Consider the following 23,501-nt stretch of genomic DNA (forward strand, 5'->3'; position numbering starts at 1 on the left):
CTGTTGATGTTTCTACAAGATCTCATGTCACTAATGAATCTGACATTATTCCAAATAGAGCACAGCCTAATGTGTCTAATCACACTATTCCCTCTAACATAGCACCTACAAGACAGTCAGTAAGAACATCTAGACCACCTTCATATTTGCAACATTATGATTGTCCATGTTATAGCAGAAGCAAGAAAGAACTGATAAAAACAATAAAGAGACAAACGCACAGATTTACGTGGTTCACTAACGGTGTGTTAGCTACGTCCACAGGGCAGAAGGGAGAGAGTTTTATTGATATGTGAGGAGTTTTTGATTCTGATTCAGACGGTATGATAAGCATAACTGCTAGGTAGAGGATTAGAGAGTTTATATAATACTCTCTAAACCTAATACAGAATGACCTAATAAAGGCCCAAGACAGACCTAGCCCAATAACAGAATCAAGGCACAAACCCAACAGTCCATTAACTGCTAAACGTTGTAATGCTGTTCTACCTGAGGTTTGCTGTCATACCCTCACATCTTTGTGTGAAAGTCAAGCTTTTGCATGTGTTTCTGTTGCCACTAATCCTATTTCTAGCATAAGTTTCACTGGTCCATTAAAAGAGCCCTCCAGTTATGAGGAGGCTTCCAAGTTTCTGAGTGGCAAGACTATCAGCCGAGTTCACAAAGACTTGATCTGAATAATACATGGGATGTGGTTCCCTTACCTCCTGGAAAGAAGTCCATTTCTTGTAAATGGGTTTTTAAGATCAAGCACAGATCAGACGGGAGCATTGAAAGATATAAAGCTCGTTTGGTGGTGAAAGGCAAAGAGAAGGGATTGACTACACTGAGACCTTCTCACCTGTTGTGAAGATGACAACTATAAGGAGTCTAGTTGCTGTTGCTGTCAAACAGGGTTGGCAAATGACCGAACTGGATGTTAATAATGCTTTCCTACATGGAGAGCTTGACGAAGAAGTATATATGAGAATACCACCTGGAATGGATGTACAAGGAGACAATATGGTTTGCAAACTACACAAATCCCTTTATGGATTAAAGCAAGCATCACGACAATGGAATGCTAAGTTGTGTGCAGCACTGAAAGCAAGAGGATATAGACAATCCTTGAATGACTACTCCTTATTCACTAAGAAGACAAATGGTAAAGTGGTATATCTGGCTGTTTATGTAGACGACATTTTACTTATTAGGGACAACACAACAGAAATACAAGCCATCAAACAGTTTTTGCATTCAACATTCAAGATAAAAGATTTAGGAAATCTGAATTACTTCTTAGGGTTGGAGTTCATTTCTGTGGAGAATGGGATTGTCATTACACAAAGGAAGTTTGCTAAGGAGCTAATTACCGAATTTGGACAAGAAGGAATCAAGCCTGTTACATGTCCTCTTGACAATACCACAAAGCTTAATTCAGAAACAACAAACTTGATGGATAATCCTGCTGCATACAGGAAACTGGTGGGAAAATTGAATTTTTTAACCAACACCAGACCTGGTGGGAAAATTGAATTTTTTAACCAACACCAGACCTGATATTGCGTTTTCAGTGCAGCTTCTCAATCAATACATGGCATTCCCACGGACACAACACTGGGATGCAGCCTTACACGTCCTTAGATACATCTCAAAAGACCCTGCCTTCGGAGTTTTATTAAATAATGATGCCACTTTTACTCTGGAAGGGTTTTGTGACGCTGACTGGGCAGCTTGTCCAAACACCAGAAGATCAGTCAGTGGCTTTGTCATCTTTCTAGGAAGCCTTATCTCCTGGAAATCTAAAAAGCAGCAGACCGTCTCACTGTCCTCAGCTGAGGCAGAGAATATAGATCCCTGAGAAGGATCACTGCTGAACTTGCTTGGTTAAGTCGCTTGCTAGCTGAGATTGGTGTACCTAACATTGTCCCAATACCTGTCAAAAGTGACAGCCAGGCTGCTATCCACATAGCTAAAAACCCAGTCTTTTATGAGAGAACGAAGCACATAGATCTCGACTGTCACTTTGTCAGAGAAAAGCTGATGGAAGGATTGATCAGTCTGTCTTATATTCCTACAACACATCAACCTGCAGATCTTTTCACAAAATCATTGAATGGTCCTCAGTATTTGAAGCAACAAAGCAAGTTGGGAATGTCTCAGCCATCCTCCAACTTCCAACTTGAGGGGGGATGTTGGAGTTAACCATAGTCAGTTAGTTAAATAACAACTATAGTTAGGTTGTTACAAGCAGTTAGAAGTTTGTTAATAAGTCGGTTTACCCGAACTGTCTACTCCTATATAAACAGATATGATTGCTTTGTAATATTCACTGAAATCATAATACAATTGATTACTTCTCTTCAATTCAATCCTTTCATTTTATCTCTCTACACATTCTGTTACATTCATACACAAATACAACAACATTCATCTTCTTCATCTCTCTAATCATGGAGGAATCATAATTCCTTCACTGTGTATGTCTCCTACAAAATGGTCTCGTCATAAAGTTATCATGAGAACATCTTACTCCGAAATTAAAATGGTTACTTACAGTTTGCCAATTTGCAACAGTCCAATCTGAACTCCTCACTTTGAAAATGATATAAGAAACTCGTTTAAAAAGTCCGCCATAATTGTCCACCGTTAGAACCAGTGGAGACTCCTTGCATTTGCTTCGATTTAAAATTACATCAAAGCTATTAGTACTGTTAGTATGTGACTCGTATGTCACTTACGGAATATGTCGGAGTTTGATTACGGAGAGATAAATTAGACTAAGAAAAAAAAAGGGGGGCTGACATACGTGCGACACACAGCGGGTCGCGGGGAATTCTGGTGAATTTCGTGAGATTATTGATTGTTGCACAACAAGCTCTAGCGTTGACTTTTCTATTGAAAAGTTGACGTCATCTTATTCTTTTGGTTTCCTTAGTTTATTAGGAATATTGTTTTGTATTAATTAATTATTTTTTCTTAATTAGAATAATCTTTGTTAGGGTAGTTTAATATATAAACACTACTCTAACCTAGTTATTCTTTTAAGGACAGATTTGTGAGGCAAACATATTGAGAGTTTTAAGAGGCAGATCTAGAAAAACTCTGTGCTCATCTTTTGTAATCTGTAATTCTCTCGACATAGTGAATTATTCTCCCTCGCCTGGGTGGATGTAGCTATCGCATTGATAGTGAACCACGTTAAATCTTTGTGTCTTTTATTTTTGCATCTACTCCGTATCGCTTCCGCACAACAATTGGCACCAGAGCTTTGAGTTTTTTGGATCCAGGGAGGAGAAGATGTAGAGTGAGAATATAAGGATTGAGAAGTTTGATGGGAGGAATAGTTTTGCACTATGGCAGTTGAAGATAAGGGCTTTGCTAAAGGAGCGGTGCATCTGGAAACCCTTCACGCCGGGTTTCTCTACGAAGGTGACGAAGACTGAAGCTTCGGCTGCGGGTGCTGAATCTAGGGTGATTGAGACGGAAGATCCTGCTTTGTTAACAATGGAGGAGAGGGCTCATTCATCAATCTTGTTGAGTTTGTCAGACGATGTCCTAAATGAGGTAGCCGATGAGTCGACTGCAATGGGGTTATGGCTGAAATTGGAGAGTTTGTACATGAAAAAGTCGCTAACCAATAAGTTGTTGTTGAAACGTCTGTTCTCTTTCAAGATGCAGATAGGTATGTCACTTCGTGATCATTTAGACAAATATAATACTATATTACTAGATCTGCGTAATATAGATGTTAAGATTGAGGATGAAGATGCTGCTTTAATTCTGTTGGTTTCTTTACCTGCATCGTATGAGAATTTTGTAGATTCTTTTGTTCTTGGTAAAGAGACATTGACCGTAGAGGAAGTGAAGTCAGCACTTTCCACTAGGGAGTTGCGACAAAAAGCAACAATTGACTTAGGAGACGGATCAGGGGCAGGTTTAGTTGTTAATAACACTAAAAAGGGTGGAGGTCGGAAGAAAAAGGCTAAGGCTAAGGCTCCAGGACACCAATATCGCTAGTAATTCATTATCGTTACCTATGTAAAGAACCAGGGCATAAAAGACCTAGTTGTCCTAAGTTGAAAGCTAAGTCTAATGCGGCTGTAGTTCAAAGTAAGAATGTGGAGTACGATTCTGAGGCGGACTATGCTCTTGCGGTTGATTCTGTTCGTCCTATAGATCGTTGAATTCTAGATTCTGGGTGTTCTTATCATATGTGTCCACACAAGCATTGGTTTAGTACTTATGAGTCCTTTAATGGGGGTCACGTTGTTGTTGGCAACAATGCTACTTGTGAGGTAGTGGGTATTGGGTCGATCAAGGTGAAGACTGCTGAGGGTAAGAAGTGTACTTTGACTAATGTGAGGCATGTTCGGGGAAGAATCTTATGTCACTTGGTTCATTAAGTGATTTAGGATATGCGTTCCAGGGTAAAGGAAAGATTTTGTCTGTCACAAAGGGTTCTCGTTTGATTCTGAAAGGTGTCAAACAAAATACCTTGTATGTATTTCAAGGTGAAACACTGACTAGTTCTGCGGTTTGTGCATCCATAAATCACGGAGAGATGACTAACCTTTGGCATAAGAGGCTTGGTCATATGGGTGAGAGAGGGATGCAGCTGTTGTCCAAGAGGGATCTTCTTAATGGTGTCAAGGCGAGAAACCTTGAGTTTTGTGAACATTGTGTGTTTGGTAAGAAACACATATCTAAATTTAGCAAGGGTGTTCATACAACAAAAGAAATCCTTGATTATATCCATTCAGATTGCTGGGGCCTGCTTGAGTTGAAGGTATGGGAGGTTATTATTATTTTGTTACATTTATTGATGACTATTCCAGGTACACATGGCTTAGGTTGCTTAAGCAGAAGAGTGAGGCTTTCAAAGTCTTTGTGCAATGGAAGACTTTGGTGGAAAATCAGAAAGGTAAGAAGATCAAGAAGCTACGAACGGACAATGGTTTGGAATTCTGTTTAGGAGAATTCAATGAGTTCTGTAAGAATGAAGGTATAGGAAGGCATCATGCCATCGGGGTACACCACGTGACAGAACGGTGTAGCGAGAACGAATGAACCGGATTAATCGTTAGAGAGAGTTCGATGCATGCTCTTTAATGCAAGTCTTGCTAGAAGGTACTGGAGTGAAGTTGTTCTTACAGCTTGTTACTTGATCAATCGTGGTCCTCATATGGGAATAAACTGCAAGATTCCTTATGAGTTATGGAGCGGCAATGTACCGGATTATTCTACACTTAGAGTTTTTGGATGTGTAGCTTATTATCATGTAAAAGATAGTAAGTTAGATCCAAGGGCAAGGAAGGGGTGCTTTCTAGGATATGGAGATGGAGTTAAGGGGTTCAAGATTTGGTCTCCGTCAGAGGGTCGTGTTATTATTAGCAGGGATGTTACCTTTGATGAAAATTCCATGTTTATTGCTAAAGGGGTGTCCAAGGGTGTTGAAAAGAATAATAGTGCCAAGGAAGAGGTGGAGTTTGAGGTGGCTCCTGCCACTTTATCTATGTTACCACGGGTTGTGATCGAGGAGGATGCCGAACCAGTTAGTCCTGTGACTCGTTAGTCCTGTGACTACTCCTACTCCAGTTAATGAGGAAAGTGAGCTAGGTGAATCTTCTAATCAACCAACTGATCCTATTGACTTGCCTAAACGTGTAAGCAAGAAAACTAGTAGGTTTATTGAGGAGCTTGAGGGCCGCAAAGTTCGTGGCAATAATTGCTATGTTGAGGAGATGGTTGGTTATGCATTACGGGTAATTGATGAAATTGAGTCGAAGAACCATCATCTTATAAAGAAGCAATTGTTAGTAGTGAGTCGGTCTGCAATGGCTTCTGCTTTATGGGTGAAGAGATGGAGTCTCTTCACAAGAATAATACTTGGGAACTTGTGCCACCACCAGAAGGGAGAAAATTGATAGGGTGTAAATGGGTGTTCAAGAGAAAGGAAGGAACTTCAGAGGCTGAGTCGGTTAGATACAAGGCTAGACTTGTTGCTAAAGGGTTTAGTCAGATAGAGGGAGTTGATTATGTGGAGATTTTTTCTCCTGTTGTGAGACACACTTCTATTCGTGTGTTACTAGCTATAGTGGCACATTATGATTATGAGCTTGAGCAACTTGATGTCAAGACCGCTTTTCTCCACGGTGAGTTGGAGGAAGATATTCTAATGAAGCAACTAGAGGGGTTCGAAATTCCAGGGAAAGAGCACTTTGCCTGTCATTTAAAGAAGTCCGTGTATGGGCTTAAGCAATCTCCAAGGCAATGGTACAAGAGGTTTGACACTTTTATGGTAGAGCATGGGTATGAGAGAAACCTATATGATTGTTGTGTTTATCATAACAAGCTAGAAGATGGGTCTTTGATTTATTTACTCTTATATGTTGATGATATGCTTGTTGCTGCTAATAAAAGGTTGATGTTGATAATTTGAAGAAGCTACTCAGTTCAGAGTTCGTTCGATATGAAGGATCTTGGGTCCGCGAAGAAGATATTAGGGATGGAGATTTACAGGGATCGTTCTAAAAGGAAGCTTTTCTTATCTCAGAAAAGCTACATTGAGAAGATACTTGGCCTTTTTAGTATGGGTAATGCTAGACCTTTAAATACTCCTTATGCTGTCGGTAAGTTAACTATATCTTCTGCACCTCTGAAGCTCAAACTGAAGCTGAGAAGTCTTATATGTCAACGGTTCCCTATGCTAGTGCAGTTGGCAGTTTAATGTATGTCATGGTTTGCACTAGGCTTGATATTGCACATGTTGTTAGTGTTGTTAGCAGGTTTAAAGAATTTTCCGCTACATGAGAGGAACGGCGGATGTTGGTCTCGTTTATGGGAATGATGAGGAGTGTTTAGTTGTTGGATATTCGGATTCCGATTATGTTGCAGATGTAGATAGCAGGAGGTCCGTAACCGGATATGTTTTTACACTTGGTGGTTCTGTTGTTAGTTGGAAGTCAACTTTACAATCTTCTGTGACTTTGTCAACCACGGAGGCGGAGTATATGGCTTTAACAGCAGCGGCTAAGGAGGCTATATGGTTAAAGGGTCTTGTAAGTAAGCTTGGTCTACATTAGGAGATCGCTTCGTTGTATTGTGATAGCTTAAGTGCTATTTGTTTGGCGAAGGATCAGGTGCATCATGATAAAACCAAGCACATAGATGTCAGGTATCATTTTCTGAGGAACGAGAAAAGAATTAAAGTGAAGAAAGTGGAACAGCTGACAATCCTGCAGATTGCTTCACTAAGCCGGTTCCATTCAGCAAGTTCAAACATTGCTTGGACTTGTTGAATATAGACACTTATGTCTAGACCCTTCGGGGTGCTGAGCTCGAGGTGGAGCCTTGAGCGGCCCGGTCCAGGGCTAATTAATTGGATGGCAGACCCAGTTCAGGGTATATTGGATGGTTATAGACTTAAGGTGGAGTCTATTGTGTTCTAGTGTGAGCGCTCATTTGCTGGAACATGGCAGATACAAGTTTACTTGGGAGTGACTTGTATAGTGGTCGAGTGGTTTGGAAGTCGTTTGCTAAATGTGACTGTCCGAGTCCAGGTGGAGAATTGTTAGTATGTGACTCGTATGTCACTTACGGAGTATGTCGGAGTTTGATTACGGTGAGATAAATTAGACTAAGAAAAAAAAAGGGGGCTGACATACGTGCGACACACAGCGGGTCGCGGGGAATTCTGGTGAATTTCGTGAGATTATTGATTGTTGCACAACAAGCTCTAGCGTTGACTTTTCTATTCAAAAGTTGACTTATTCTTTTGGTTTCCTTAGTTTATTAGGAATATTGTTTTGTATTAATTAATTATTTTTTCTTAATTAGAATAATCTTTGTTAGGGTAGTTTAATATATAAACACTACTCTAATCTAGTTATTCTTTTAAGGAGAGATTTGTGAGGCAAACATATTGAGAGTTTTAAGAAGCAGATCTAGAAAAACTCTGTGCTCATCTTTTGTAATCTGTACTTCTCTCGACATAGTGAATTATTCTCTCTCGCCCTAGTGGATGTAGCTATCGCATTGATAGTGAACCACGTTAAATCTTTGTGTCTTTTATTTTTGCATCTACTCCGTATCGCTTCCGCACAACAAGTACTAATGCGCTACATTACTTAAATAATAGAACAAACTCCAAAATCTTCTATTTAGCAATCTGCAATATAAAAAACCGCACTCATTATCGAAAATGATTCCACGTATCCCGTGACTGCTACTGACTACTAAACTAATGTGAATAATTAGTGATAATAGTCAACAGATGAAACACATTAGTCAAGAACTGAGCTTTCAGAGAACGGGGTTCAACTAACCTCTAATAAAAATCGAGGATGCAATGATTTGTATTTAGTATTTGCATCTGAATCTGAAGCCACCCAGTAAACCGGGGTTTTTACAGCAAAAACATCTGGCAAACCAACGGCTACTATTCCCCCTGCTTTCTCATATGGCTGATCAAATGTTGCCTCCCAAAGCTTCTTTGTTTCCTGTATATCTTCTTCTTTTATCGAGCGATGCCATGGGCCCACCACCTTCATCAGCAGCTCACCTTCCATGTGCTTGGTGTCAGCTGCATACACCGTTGGGTAGCTCTACTTTCATGTAAATTATGCATTTTCTATGTATGAGACATTGTTTAAATTATTACAAGCAGTCAGAAAAATCCATCATGCATCAAACTGCTAATCGGCTTATGCTAGCTTTCAAAGAAATTTTTTTCTGCAACAAAAAGGTTTTACTATCTTATGTACTCGTAACTATGTCTATCAAGATGTGTACTTCCCATGTAAAAAGTTTTGATTAGTCTTAATAACCAGAGAAGGCAGAAATCGTACACAAGCTAACAGACTTGGTTTTAACTGAGTTTAAACTTTAACGTTCCATGTTGCGAACTTATGCCAAAATCTGGGAAAAAAATAGCCACAATTTGTCAGGATATTCAAAAGTTGTTCAGCACAAGTGCCTTGCCAGAACAATCTAAAGAACAAGTCTAGAGAGAAGAATTTTGAACAAACAAAAATATATCGACCAGACATGGGTTTATACTTGTATCTAATCAATCAATATCAATCTATCTATCTATATTATTAAAGGAAGCTTTTTTCGAGCGATTACAGAGACCCCAAGTTTTCGAAACTACCTAAACTATTTTTTAGTTTAGAGATATTGATTGATCAAGAGCTAAATTAATAATTAATAATTGGAGAAGAACAAATTTTATCACATCATGATCATAAACAACCCGTATAGATGAAATTGTAAAGCTAATAGAATTCTATTATTGGTATCTTTTATGCAAGCCAAATCGATTAGAATATATTAGTATATAAACCAAATGATGAATATATGCCATTAACCTTTTAACATCCCCATCCCCACCTATTAATTGAACATGAACTTAATTTTTTGTCGTGATGCATGAGTTAATTTTGTTACACTTAATACATTTTTATATTATGAAATTTAATTATATACGGTAATTTTTGTGTTTTTTCAGGAAATATTGAAGGTAGCATTTAACAATGAGGAAGAAAGGATTTGGGTAATTGCAACATCAATAATAAGGTCAGGAGAAAGGAAGTAACGGGGGCTTTCCAGGTAGAAAGCAACAAACATGGCGTTTCAATTGATGTAGGGCAGTTGGGCAGCTCTAACACTCCTGCCCGTGCTCTTCCGTTAGCTTATCCCCTTCACTCTCTACTTCATCCTATTTCAATTGATTTTTTTTTAACGTCGGAAGATTTGAGGAAGACAAAAACAGCACTTTGCAACTTTGGAAGTACGTATATGTATGTCAATAATAACATTACTATTTTTTATAATTGTATTAATGGTAAGTCGGTAACTACACGTACAAACTCAAATAAGTTCTTCTTTCTTCCTCTTATATTTGATCTACTACTTCCAAGATGTTACTTCATAGAATCATAGTATATTGTTAAATTTGTCTATGCATTACTTTTTACGTCCTAATTCTTTGTTTTTTTTAGTATTGGAGGGATTCTTGAGATTACGTGGACAACTTAAAGATAGATAAGCAACCACAAAAAACACTTATTATGCATATGCACTATTTACATAAACCATTCGCGTATTTGCCTAGGTGGTTTAGATGTCGCTTTGACCAATATCAATTATAAATAAATTGTGTTTCTTTCTTGAAGTATTTTCTGATTTGGTTTTATAAAGTATTTCCCCTTCAATTTTATTTTTACGTTTTTGTGGAGGGGAACATCCTTTACTATCCATATAGCCATGTATGTTGTATTGTTGTGGCCTGCTGGTCCGGGTTTGGATAGAGCAAGAGTAAGTTTTGTATTTTACAGTTTCACGGTATCACAATTATATAATCAATAGTGGATTTATAGTTATACTTACGGTCTGATCTAATAACGTATTATACGACAGGCGAATTTACGATAAAGGAAATTATGTAATGTCTGGTAGTTTGTAGATGCGGAAATATTGTTCCCTCCATCCTTTTTCATGTGGGGTGATTTTTTTTTTTTTAATTTCACGTGTTCAATACCCATGCGTTTAATAATTGTCTGTTAGATGGGCATTACATATTTACGTACATGGGTTTCCTATGCCTCTTGGGGTATAAATATTGATACATTATTTATGATATTTGAAAACGAAACACAAGCATTTGGTTCATCACAATGGCATAAAAGTTCATTTAGATTTAATTGTTGATTTTTTTTTATTTTTCGTTTCATAAAAGTTGTGTTCATATTGTTGTGTACTCCGTATATGTCTCTTTATGGGATAAGTTGATAAATTAAGATAGGCGACTCCAAAGAGAGGAAGCTCTAAAAGCATAAGAAATATTCAGGCAAAGAATGTACATTTTAAACAAACTTACGCATAGGTAGAAGTATTTTACATACTCTTTTGAAAATGTTATAATGTACATTATAGCATTAAAGATCAATGCTTTAGATGTAACATAAATTAATTTACAAACATAATCGGTGACCTGAAGCCGCGGATGCAAGAACGAAGTGAAACGTATTTCTTTACAAGGAAATTTTTCCAGGTATGCTTTGTTCGAGTCCTTTAATTTTCTTTGTTACAAAAGCTCCAAATAATAGGCCCGTGCATCGCACGGGCATTAAATCTAGTCTATATTATTAAAGGAAGTTTTTTTCGGGCGAATATAGAGACTCCAACTTTGTTTAAAGACTAAAAAATATTTAAAATTAATCAGATGAGTTTTGCAATAGGCAGAGAATATAAGATAAGACTTCAAAGATATGTAACGGTGGAACATATTTGTGTTTGTCTCATACACTAAGGACTTGTTTGGTTGACATAAGGGAACTAAAGTTCCCGGGAACTTCAAGTTCACATGAATTTCCAATTCATGTGAATTCCCAAAAAGTGTTTGGTTTGCATGTGGGAAGTTAATTCATGTGGGAAGTTCCAATGACCAAGGGGGGGCTTGGTGAGTGACTTCCCACATAATGGAGGAAGTAGATTCATGTGGGAAGTTCTACTTCCCATGATTTTGGCAACCAAACAACATCATGGTTTTACACTTCCTAGGAAGTTTAAAATCCCATGATTTTAATAGTCAACCAAACAAGCCATAAATATAAGAGTTCTTCTGTTGGACCTCAAACACCTAACATACATATAAATACACGTTTTATGCAAGGAGCAAGTAATATGCATGTATACACGTTTCTAGATTGTTCATATGTTTCTAGATTATTTTAATTGCATTGTTGGCATTACTTTTTACCCCTGTTTGCTCATTGTTTACGTTTTATCACCCATTCCATTAATTCATAGTAATTAATATTTTTCAATTTGCTTATTTCTAGGTCAATAATCTTCATCGGGAAGTGGAAGCATTGGATTAGGCAATCAGACGGATACATGCATATTACCGTTGTAAGGCTTGACACAACAAATACAAATTTGTGGTCATGGCAAATAATAAAGCGTCTACATAATATTTAAATGTCACTACCAAAGGCGGGAAGGAACCTTAATGAGATGGTATGAGTACGTATTTTTTGGTCGATTTACGCATTTGTTAGGTTACATGTAGTGCTTTGAACAATTGCAAGCACGAGTGTAGCCTATCCTAGGGCTCCCTCCTGTAGGTAAAGCCATTTGTTGTATTTAGCGATCAATTTTGTACTGCTGTTATTTTGTACTTTTGTTCGATTTTATCAAATGAACCCGAATTGATAGGAGCTAAGTCATATCAACCGGGCAAACATCGTTCAACCAAACCCGAATATGGTAGTACCCGAGCATGGTCATGACGAAAGATGAGAAGAAACCTTTGATTTGAATCTATAAAGTTAGTATTTTATGCTGCAAAATCTAACTAAACAATAATATAAAGTAGAGTTTTATTAGGCTTCATTCAACTAACTTTGTAGAGGCATATAAAGACTCCATAATATATAGAATAAAGATCAATTTTTTACCCATATTATTTTATTTAATGAAATTAGAAATTGTATATTTGTGTTTAATATGTGATAAACTTTTCTATTATATGTTACTCCCTTCGTTCCGGACATTTGTATACGTTTGGTTTTGACACAAAGACCAAGAAAAGGGGAGGGGGTCATTTGTGGCGATCGTTAGTGAATTATATTTGTGTTTAATATGTGAAAAAATGGACGTTTTGCTTTCATGGAAGCTTGTGTTAATGTTCATGATGTGGAGACTTAAAAAGAGTAGATAAATTTGGTGAGCCTTACATTTTAAAGGCTGGAGACCAAATAAAGACAAATTCTTATTTGTGACGGACATATCCGTAGCAGGTCAAGTACTACTCATGTGGGTAGATAAGACAAAAACAGAGTGCCTAGAGAGATTTTGTCTTATCTACCCACATAGGTATTACTTAACCCGTCGCAAGTTTCTGACGGATATGCCCGTTACAAGAGAGACTTGTTGCCAAATAAATAGTGTGACTAATTGTCAAATGGATTACGTCGTACTACAAAAGTAACAATAAACGAATATTGTTTGCTACATAAGCTATTGTAATAGGGAGTATTATTTTATTGCCCTTTCCTTCATTTTCCTTATTTTATATTAAGTATAATACTGATAAGTGTTTGTGTTTCTATTACTATTGAATTTGACGTTGTACATGTCTATCAAATAACAATATTAGTATTATCTACTCCATATTATTAATTATTAATAATACCAATGAAAGGAGTTTTTATGACTTCAGACATTTGTTTAGCATTGCATATAAAAGAGATGATATTCAACTTGCAACTACATTAAGAATTTTGATTTTGATTTTATGATTTCATGTTAATATTTTTGAAGCTTAGTGTGACATATTTCGTATGTAGGAAGAAGTATGATCGATCTTTTTTTTCTCGACGATGAGTTTTTCAGGAACAAAGCATGTGAGAATATTTAAGAGTAAGGCAACGACACGATGTAAATTATCATAGACTAATGTATTATGAGTAAATCAATTTGATTTTGACTTCCACGTTAGTGATGCATGAACATACATTTACTTGCTCCTCTTACTTCGTTTTTTGTAGCTTTACAGTGATACGATTATTTAAAAATTACTACTCGCTTCCTTTTAAGATAGGAATAATTGATGGGAATAATCCCATCTTTTAGTCATCTAGGCTACTATATTTTAAAATCAAAGGAAATAGTATAAATGTTCTATAATTATAGAACCTTCGTCCCGATCATTTGTTTACATATGTTTTTGAATGATTCAATTAACCATTAAACATATTTTCAATATAGAAAGACAAACAAATGAATGAAAGACCACCCTAAAATAAAATAGATAAACAAATAATTTGGACTTAGAGAGTATAATAAAAGATTTTATTGCCCATAGTTTAATTGATCACCTCTCAATCAAGCTCACATAAATACAAATAATGTTATACGTACTTATTATTATTCTAATTTAACATGTATGAACCCTAATCTAACAAGTTGAAGAAACCCGTTAAAAATCAACTTTTTTTAGGACTACAATGTGCCTAAATTCGAAATTTAAGGTAGCGCGGTTAATGTGTTAATATTGAAGAAACTATACAAATTTTTGCACCTTTAATTAATCCATTGTTATTCGTTCAAATTGTTAAAATTTTCAGAATATATGGAATACAATAATGAAAAAATGTAGTTAGATGAATAGGAGAGTGTATCAATTTATCTAAGAAAAGAGTTACTAAAATAATTTATATTAAGAATTTTAGATTATAGACTTTGTACAATTTATAAATACTATATATTTTACACGATAGAACACTACAATAGGCCCGTGCATCGCACGGGCATTAAATCTAGTATATAACTAAATGAGGCTTTTTTTTCTAATTATAATATTAGCATTAGAATTAGAATTAGAAGATAATAATCATTTAAATTTTTTCTATTATAATTAGGAATATGATTTACCTATTAGAAATGAGAATTAATTAATTATTTTACAATTTTATTATTAGAAATATGAAATAAATTAATTATTTACAATTTATTAATATTAAAAAATTATTCATTAGTATTTGTTCACTTTTTATTAAATTAGAAGGAAAAAAAACTTTGATATATTTATAATATCAAATTTAATAACAACTTCCGATTAAATAATGAGGTATTATGAGGCTAAAAGGGCCTAGGCCGAACTGGGTTGTGACAAATGTGCATGCATAATATGTACTACATGGAATTTACTCATGTAAAAAGTAAAATGAACGCTGAAATATGCCCCTACGTCTTTTGTTATTACTAATGTCATAATTAATTATACATAATATGAAGTTTATTTTTCAAATGTCATATGTATTTCTCCTACTAATTTTAAAGTTATTTCCCTCACAATACACTTCAACTTCTATTGATAATTTATTATTATATTATTTACATTCATTTGTCATTATATAAAAGTATATTAATTCAAAATTTAAATAAAATATTCACAAATTATTGATAAGTACAAAGTTTGATGTCTATTTTTCAAGGAGTATTAAAAGATAAAGAAAGTTTCTGCTAATTTGCGAATCGAAATATCATATTATGACAAACGGGTAAATGTTTTGAAAAACTTTATTGTGCGATTGTTTTACAATTTAAAGTAAAAATGGTACCACGAGTAATAAAATAGATTTGAATGAGGATTGAAGATAAATTAGATACACTTATTATATAAATATGTTTAAGGTTAAGATTCAATTCAAACAACGATCAACAGTAAAAAAAAAGTCATGAAAAACACATAAAAAGGTAAGACTAGTCTTTCCCTAACATAGTGAAGACCGTCTCTCTCAAACTTTTCTTCTGACAAATTTACATGCATAAAAAACGGTACTATTCAATTATATGGAGCAAACTAATTATTGTTGATGTTATATATATATATATATATATATATATATATATATATATATATATATATATATATATATATATATATATATATATAGGGTAAATTGATAACTTATATACCTTGTATAACACTATTTTTCAAAACTTATACCTAACATAATTTTTTTTCAAAACTTGTACCAAAAAGCTTATTTTCTTTCAAAGTTAATACCAAATCTCAAAAAAAGACAAAAATTGACCATTTTACCCTTAAAATTCATCTATCCATTCTTTCTTCTTCACCTAACACGGTAACCCCCACCTCTACCATAACTATCACCATGTAACACCCTCCTTCCCCACCGATACCACCACCGGCATATCATGATGATCATGTCGGTGACCCGTAAAAGGCTTTATCAAAAATTCGTCAAACAAACCCACAAATGTATTTGTCAGCTCGATAATTGTCGTGTACCTAACCTCAACAACAGAAACACAACCAACGAACACACCCACAAATGTATTTGTCAGCTTTCTCCTTTATTGTTTTCATAGATAAGTAACAAACAATATAGGCATTTTCAAGAAATTCTAAAGAGAGTGGAACATGGATGAAGAAAATCCCCACCCAAAACAAACATAAAAAAATGAAGCACATTTTCAAGCAAGTCCACATAAATCACTAACTCTAATTGCGTGAATATCAACGAAACTCTAATTTTACCCACCGCAATCCACATCACTATCCTCATCGCTATTAAAATTGACGTTGACTCCAACTCCAACTTCGATTGCGCAATCTCAGTTACAATAATCATGTCATTTCAATCAATCGAATTCGAGTTCTCCGGCAATTGCGGCAGCGGAGGATGGAGAAATTGTTGCAGCAACGGCAGAGGATAGAGGAACGGTGGCAGCGGCGGTGGCAAAAGATGGAGGAATGGTGGTAGTGGCGACGGTGTTAAGAAGTCGGGTATGGGATAATATCAGTTATTCATTTATTTTCTATAATGGCTGACATAGGACGGCGGCGGTGCCATTTATTACGCCGATTGAGAAGAAGGTGGTTGTGGTGATGGTAATGGTAATGCTACTGGGCTTTATAAAGGTAGATGTGTGGGGGAGGTGGGATGGTAAGGGTTAATGGGGCGGTGAAGATAGGGTGGGTGGGTTATTTAACAAGGGTAAAACAGTCAATTTATATCATTTTTTGAGATTTGGTATTAAGTCTGAACGAAAATAAGATTTTTGGTATAAGTTTAAAAAAAAAATTATCTTAGGTATAAGTTTTGAAAAATGGTGTTATAATAGGTATAAGTTATCAATGTGTAAATTGAGCATATCATCACTATAATTTAGGGAGAGATACGAATTGGGGAAGGGTGAGACATTCGTCATGCATAATACGATGCTTTAATCACCTTTAAGCAAAAATATAAAAATAAATGAAAAAATTTAAACCTAAAAGGGAGTCACGTACTTGACAACTCTTTTATAGTTCTCTACCGCATTAATATTCTCAAGAAGTTTATGACATTTATTTCATATTAATAAAAAAAATGATTATACTGCTTCGTACAATTTGTGATTAATAACTTTTAGCTAACTTATTTGAACTTGCTTAAATTTATATATTTTAAGTGAAGAATATTAATTATAAATATGATAAAGATAAAGTTTCATCTTTAATTTCCTGAAAGATAAAAAAAACTCAATTTTTATTTTCTTATAATATACTAATTAAATATCATAATGTAAAACAGGAAATTACACCACAATCTACTATTTCAATATGTCGTTGATCAACACTTAAAATAGCACATTTGTTATTTAAATAGTGTAAAAACTCTCAAAATGCTAAAAAAAATGTTCAATCTGTCGTTATCAAATAAAACATTTACAGGTAGTTAAATGTTGTATCTCCCGGTCAAACTATAGACGTACCTTTGAATGTGAACCAAGTTCCAGTGCAATACTACTACATGGCTGGGGCTGCTTATGACACCCCCTATATCAAATAAAATGTTCAATTTTCTTTAAAAGACTTCAAAATATTTCCAGAAAATTATGGTGGTTATTCTAAAGAAGGAGATTTGTTGCATCATTGAGTTGATTATGCAAAGTAGATATTTTTGTTTTCCTTGACCAATTGAAAAACAAACAGGTATTAATGAACAACATCTAAAACTCTCAGTCCCAAGTATCATATATATAAACTTTATATTGGTTTTATTTTCTTAAAAAAACAACATTGTCGAGAGCAAAGGTTAGTTTCCATTGGATTGTGGATTTTTCTAGAAGTAGGGGTTTAGTTTTTGACTTGGTTGAATAAATTTGAGATAAGTTTCGGAGATAAGGATCGATCTTTCAAGGGATGAAATTGTTTTAGCTCATGTGTGTGAATAGGGAAGAAAAATAGGGGTCTGCGTGAAAGATTTTGTTTCAAATGAGAAGATGGGGGCCAAGACTATTGCTATAGAGAAGAGGGGAGGGGGGTCATAAGCAGCTCTAGCCATGTAGGATTGCGTCGGAATTTGGTTAACATTCAAACGTACTTCTATAGTTTGACCGAAAGATATAACATTCTAACTACCTCTAAATATTTATACATAATTACAATTTGATCCAGTAATGATTAAATTATGGTTGTTATTCGAAAGAAGGAGATTTGTTGCATAATTGAGTTGATTATGCAGACTAGATATTATTGTTGAAGAAACCCAATTTGATTAAGTTAGTGTTGATGATGCCTTAAGACAAATTAATCTCATTTGTTATTTAATTGTGTGCCTCTTAAGTTTAACCATGTAGCATGAAGCTCCAATTGTCAATTCAAGGTTATCAAGAATGTCATCATGAAGATCAAAGATGAAGATTGTCATTAGTGCTAATGTCATGTGTTGTAAGGTGATCGTTTAACACGAATTTACGTTTAGGTGCAAAAACAACAGTTGAGTCAACAGTTAATTAAGGCTCGTCTTTGAAAGAAATATTTCGAAAATATTTGAATTTTTATTAAAAAGCTTTCAATGTTCACAAATGTTTTCTGGAAATATTTTGAAGTCTTTTAAAGAAAATTGAGCTTTCAATGACTTGCTAAGGAGTTTGCTTGCACAATAAGACACTTACTATAAATGGGTTGTTTGCTTTTACATTTATGGAAATGTTTATGGTTCCCATAAACACAACCATTTATGCTTGTTTCTTGTTGAAAAACCCAGCCTATTTTTGTGTGTGTGCACAATCTGATTTCTTGCTATCTTAGGCACCAAGAATACTCGGTTTCTTGTAGAGGAATTCGGATGACTTGTGCATGTTGCCCAAGCAAACTACTTACAATATTTTAATCACTTGTGCTTATGAGTGTAAGATATTTTAATGTAAAGTATACTACTTGAACATTATAAATAACTTGCTTAATTCATTTTTACAAGTGTGCAACAAACGAGTTTTAAACTGAAAAAGACTTAAGCTTTCAATCGAGTAAATTAACTTTGCAAAACCGTATCATTTCAAAATCTTTGAATCTTTTGCAAGTTTGTTTATTTATCTTTTAAGTCTTTTACTTGAGTTTGTTGTTGGTCCTAGTCGTTTTAGTCGTGTTCAAGGATCCCGTGTTTTGTACTTAAACTTTATCTCCTCCGTTCAATTGAGTGAACAACATTGAGATAAGTGGTCTTGTAACAAACGGGTAGAACCAAAAGTCTTAGGATAGAGTTATCCTTAAGCATGAAGTCTTCGAAGCGGAGTAGCTTTTGAGCATGAAGTCTTTCGGCGGAGTAGCCCAAAGCAAAAGTCTTATTGCGGAGTAGCTTTAAGCAAGGAGTCTTTCGGCGGAATAGCCCAAATCAAAAGTCTTGGAAGCGGAGTAGCTTTTAAGCATTAGCAACCAGAGTAGGTTGGGGAGTTGTTTTATTATTCGGGGTGGTCTTAGTTTGTATGAGTTTACTTCTGAGACGGAGTAGTGACCGAACCAGTTTTTAAAAACATCGTTAGTCGTGTCTATTTCGTTTTATTTCCGTTGCACACTCTACTCACGTTTTTATCTACAGAATCAACTGTTGAGTACACTGTAACTTATGCTTGCTGAATCGTTGTTGAATACTTCTAACTCTATAGTTCTAAGTATCGACTTCTCCTTTCATCTAAGCATTATTTAAAGTGTTTAAGAGTTTTAAAAGAAGTTTTCATTAAGCTTAAATTTTTAAATAGACACCTAATTCACCCCCTCCCCCTCTTAGGTGCCCTCGTCCGTGACTCTTCAATTGTTTTCCTTGACCAATTGAAAAACAAACAAGTATTAATGAACAAATTCTAAAAACTATAAGTTCAAGTATCATATATATATATAAACTTTATATTGGTTTTATTTTCCTAAAAAATAAAGTATTTTATTAATCAAACACTCTTTTATTCTTATGTCAATATTTTGTTAACGGGAGTTACTTGTTGGTTAAGCGGCATACATAAAATCTTAGACATGAACGATGTACTATATGTCTATATTCTAATTTATTGTGAAATTTATCACATTATTTTAATATCCGGTTGCACGGACAAGAAAACTAGTAATCAGCTAAATAGAGCGACTGAGTGACCTCAACTACTTCGTCTTAGCCATTTCCTCCATTTCAGGGTAATTATACTAATTAGTACGAGCAAATGCGACTTCAAAATATAAGTTACTCCGTGTATCTTAAGACAAGTATTGAATTGCTAAGATCTGTGCAACTAACCTGGTGAGTAATCCACATGATTAAGATGTCCACTGTTGGAACAAAAACAGAACACCCACCACCATCAAAGTCCTCACTGCTTTGTTGCAATAGCAATTGCATCATTTTCATGTACCTCCTCTTTGCCGCAATTAAATACACCATTTCTCCCATATATGGCGCAACAAAGAACTTCTCATACAATTCTTTAAACTTCATAGTTTCTCCCATCAAAAACTCCTGTAAGTCATCACCGTCTTTTTTCTCTATGGTCGTAGATATTTCAGAATCACCTACATCATTTTCAAATGCCTCATTTGGGTACCTTTTTCTCCATATGTCCCTGCATATATTAACTGCATAATCCTCATTTTCCTCGTCAAATATTAAAGCCTTGCCGATCACCTTAGAGAACCTTTTTTCACAGTATTTCCTATAATGTACCTGTTATATGACCGAGTTTTGCATTTTTGTCTTAGGGAAAAATTTAGTACGAGAAAACATGTCCCATAAATTCAACTTGGAAGCGAAAAAAGAGGTTACCGGACTAAGAGTGTGGCAGTACCAAACCCATTCAATGTCAAATGGAGGGAGGACCATAGGCGAGTCTTCTTTATGCCCATCCGTCGTCAGATCCGATAACAATGGCAGCCATAGCTCTTCATACCTACCGCAAATTATAACAATAGTATGATACTCTCGTAACAAGAGAAAAGCGCCCCTAAAGGAGGATAGTCTCTAGCTATCAAAAACTATAGCATAAGTGCATAAGTTAGATGTCACGATGAAGGCATTGTTGTAATTTTGCATAGAGATGTATAAAGTTTTGATTGCACAAATTGATACTCCCTCCGTCCCGGTCATTTGTTGTCCTTTGGTTTTGGCACAAAGACCAAGGAAAGGGGAGGGAGCCAATTGTTAATTGACAAGTGGAATAAATTGAGTGCAAATGATCAAATTACTTATCAAATTTATTCTTAAAATAGAAAGGAGAAAAAATAACTGAGACACCCCAAAATGGAAAAGGACAACAAATGATCGGGACGGAGGGAGTATTTCGGCAGTGTCATCGCTCACCAGTCAGTCATCACAAAGTACGGACTTTTGACCCATTTTCATAATTTTATCTTACAATGTTATTGTTTTGGTAATTTTCTACCGAATTAGGTTAAGTAAGGTCAATGTGGTCTTACTCATTGTATGGTGATTGAGTTATTTACGTTAATGCTTAATAAAGGAATTAAAGACGTAATAAAGGTTAACACAAGAGAGGTTTGGTCACGCGGAAAACCCAATGTGGGAAACGACCGCGGGAAGGGACGGTACCCTTCCAATGATTGCACTAGCTTTTGGTTGGAGGACGAGTACAATGATGATGGCACGATAAACTAGCTAGCACAATATGTTATGTTTGTATGATAGTTCTTGAATTAATCTTCTTCCCTGTCTCCTTGGCTATTTATAGGTAGGAACCCTAGTTGTGTCCTAGTCCGTTTATTGTAAGCAATATTAGTTCTGCCATGCTTCTTTCCATAAATACGTCCTTGTGTTCTATTCTCACTGATCTCCATAAAATCTCCCTGAATTCTCCCTGAGGACTCCATAACACGCGGGCTTCTTCTATTCATGGGCCTTCTGTAACTTCTAAGCTTCCTCGGCCCAATTCTCTAAACGAGTTCAGATGGGCTTGTTCCCTATTAGGTCAATATGCAGATTTTGGCCCAAACGGTTATATAAACTGAAAAATTTTATCAAGAGAGAAGGTAGTTGGTTGATAGGGTTGCACATTGTATGGAACATGCCATGCCCATCGAATAATACTCGACAATCCACGTGAAGTTGTAGGTTTGAGGCCTAAGGCCATTACTGATATACGGAGTAGTAACTACTGAATCCCCTATTTAAACAAATGCTTAATTATTAGCAGCCCTCGTTGCTCCTATTTCACCTAAAACACTTATCTTCTTCAATATTTGAGCTCATGAAAAAAAATACAAATTTATGGTAAGATTGTGTTTTTGTATGAGACTATTGAAAGTAACTGTCATACTTAAAAAAAAATTACTACATAAATTAAATTTTTAAACTCATGAATAACTAAATTATTTGTAAGTTAGTTTTCAAGTACAATGTAGTTACTTTTAATCACTATTTATTTTGATAAATAGGAGTATGTACACACGAGATTTTATGCTCAACTAACTAGCAAAGAACCACTAGGGCCATATATAAAAGCACAAAATCTCATTTGTGACGGCACGTATCCGTCACTTTGGAGCGACGGATACCATTTTCTTCCACAAATGACCCAAATAGAGGAGAGAAGGAAGCACATGGGGGTGCCCCCACCTTGTCCCCCTTATCCGTTTTGTAAGTGGCATTACCTGTCACTTGCTCTGACCCGTTTTCAGTAAGACTAACTGATATAAAAGTACCAGTTTCGGTCATTTATTTACCTATTCAAATTTAGAGTGTTATATATTTTGTTTAACTTTTAAGTTTTGAAAAAAATTAATGGGTAATTCAATCATCCAAATGTATTTTAATTCATTTGTCATCCAATAATAACAGCTACAAATTGTCACCTCTTTTTTCGGTACTCTTAATGACAAAAATAAAGTAAACAAATCATCGTGACATGACGAAGAAAGTACAATCTTGAAATATACATACACAAATGTAGCTTTCGGTAAACAAAATGTTGAACACAATCAATCATTCAAAATTGAATAGTGGCATAGTGGACAAAGTGGAAGAATGCAAAAAATAGTGAGACAGCTTTTAAAGGACTAGTATTAATCATGGAACGTGCTGCCCATTGCATTCCAAAAGAGTCCGACAACTTATGAGTCGTACCTGATACAACTAAGTCCGTCCCACTAATAATATCCACAATCTTTTGATTATCAAATTCTACCACTCACTCTTTTTTGTATTCTCCTCAACATAATAATAATAATAATAATAATAATAATAATAATAATAATAATAATAATAATAATAGTATTTCTATAGCTTCCAAAACAAAACTCATCCTTATGACTTTTCATTCCAATTACTAGTTTCACACAAATTCTTCTTGCCACGGTCACAAGCTCAATAACGACTCACACCCATTCAAAATTTTTAAATAATGTTGAAAAGGAAAAGGGAGTGTAAAATATCATAAACTTGACAGTCACAGGCAAGACAAGTGGCTAGTTTTAAGGCTAGCCCGAACTAGCTTAAAATTTAAATATGAGCCAATTAGATGCGTTAAAAAATGAGTGTAAAATAGTGTATTTTGCAATCTAAAGTATATGTATGATATTGGTGTCATCTACGAGTATCACTTATCGTTTAATACTAAACTTGAGTAAATCATTTACATAAAATTTTTAATAACGTTTGGCTAAGACATCTTCAAGTGTGTTTGCTAATCCATTAGCATAATAGCCACATAATAATTTGAAAATT

General features: G+C 35.1%; 1 protein-coding gene across 2 annotated transcripts in view; it reads right to left on the minus strand.

The window, feature by feature from the left end:
* The window catches only part of LOC141599904 (glycine-rich domain-containing protein 1), a 35,030-nt gene that overhangs the window by 10,754 nt on the left and 775 nt on the right, over nucleotides 1-23,501 (minus strand). Inside the window, exons 2-4 of one of the 2 annotated variants that reach the window (XM_074420031.1) lie at nucleotides 20,589-20,712; nucleotides 20,067-20,489; nucleotides 8,307-8,585 (exon numbers count right to left, since the gene is read on the minus strand). In XM_074420031.1, coding sequence (XP_074276132.1) covers nucleotides 8,307-8,585; nucleotides 20,067-20,489; nucleotides 20,589-20,712 — 826 coding nt within the window. The remainder of the gene's footprint in view (nucleotides 1-8,306; nucleotides 8,586-20,066; nucleotides 20,490-20,588; nucleotides 20,713-23,501) is intronic. The other variant, XM_074420032.1, reaches the window with a different exon arrangement.

This window comes from Silene latifolia, chromosome 9 (genome assembly GCF_048544455.1).
Source record: "Silene latifolia isolate original U9 population chromosome 9, ASM4854445v1, whole genome shotgun sequence".
In the NCBI taxonomy this organism is placed as follows: Eukaryota; Viridiplantae; Streptophyta; class Magnoliopsida; order Caryophyllales; family Caryophyllaceae; genus Silene; species Silene latifolia.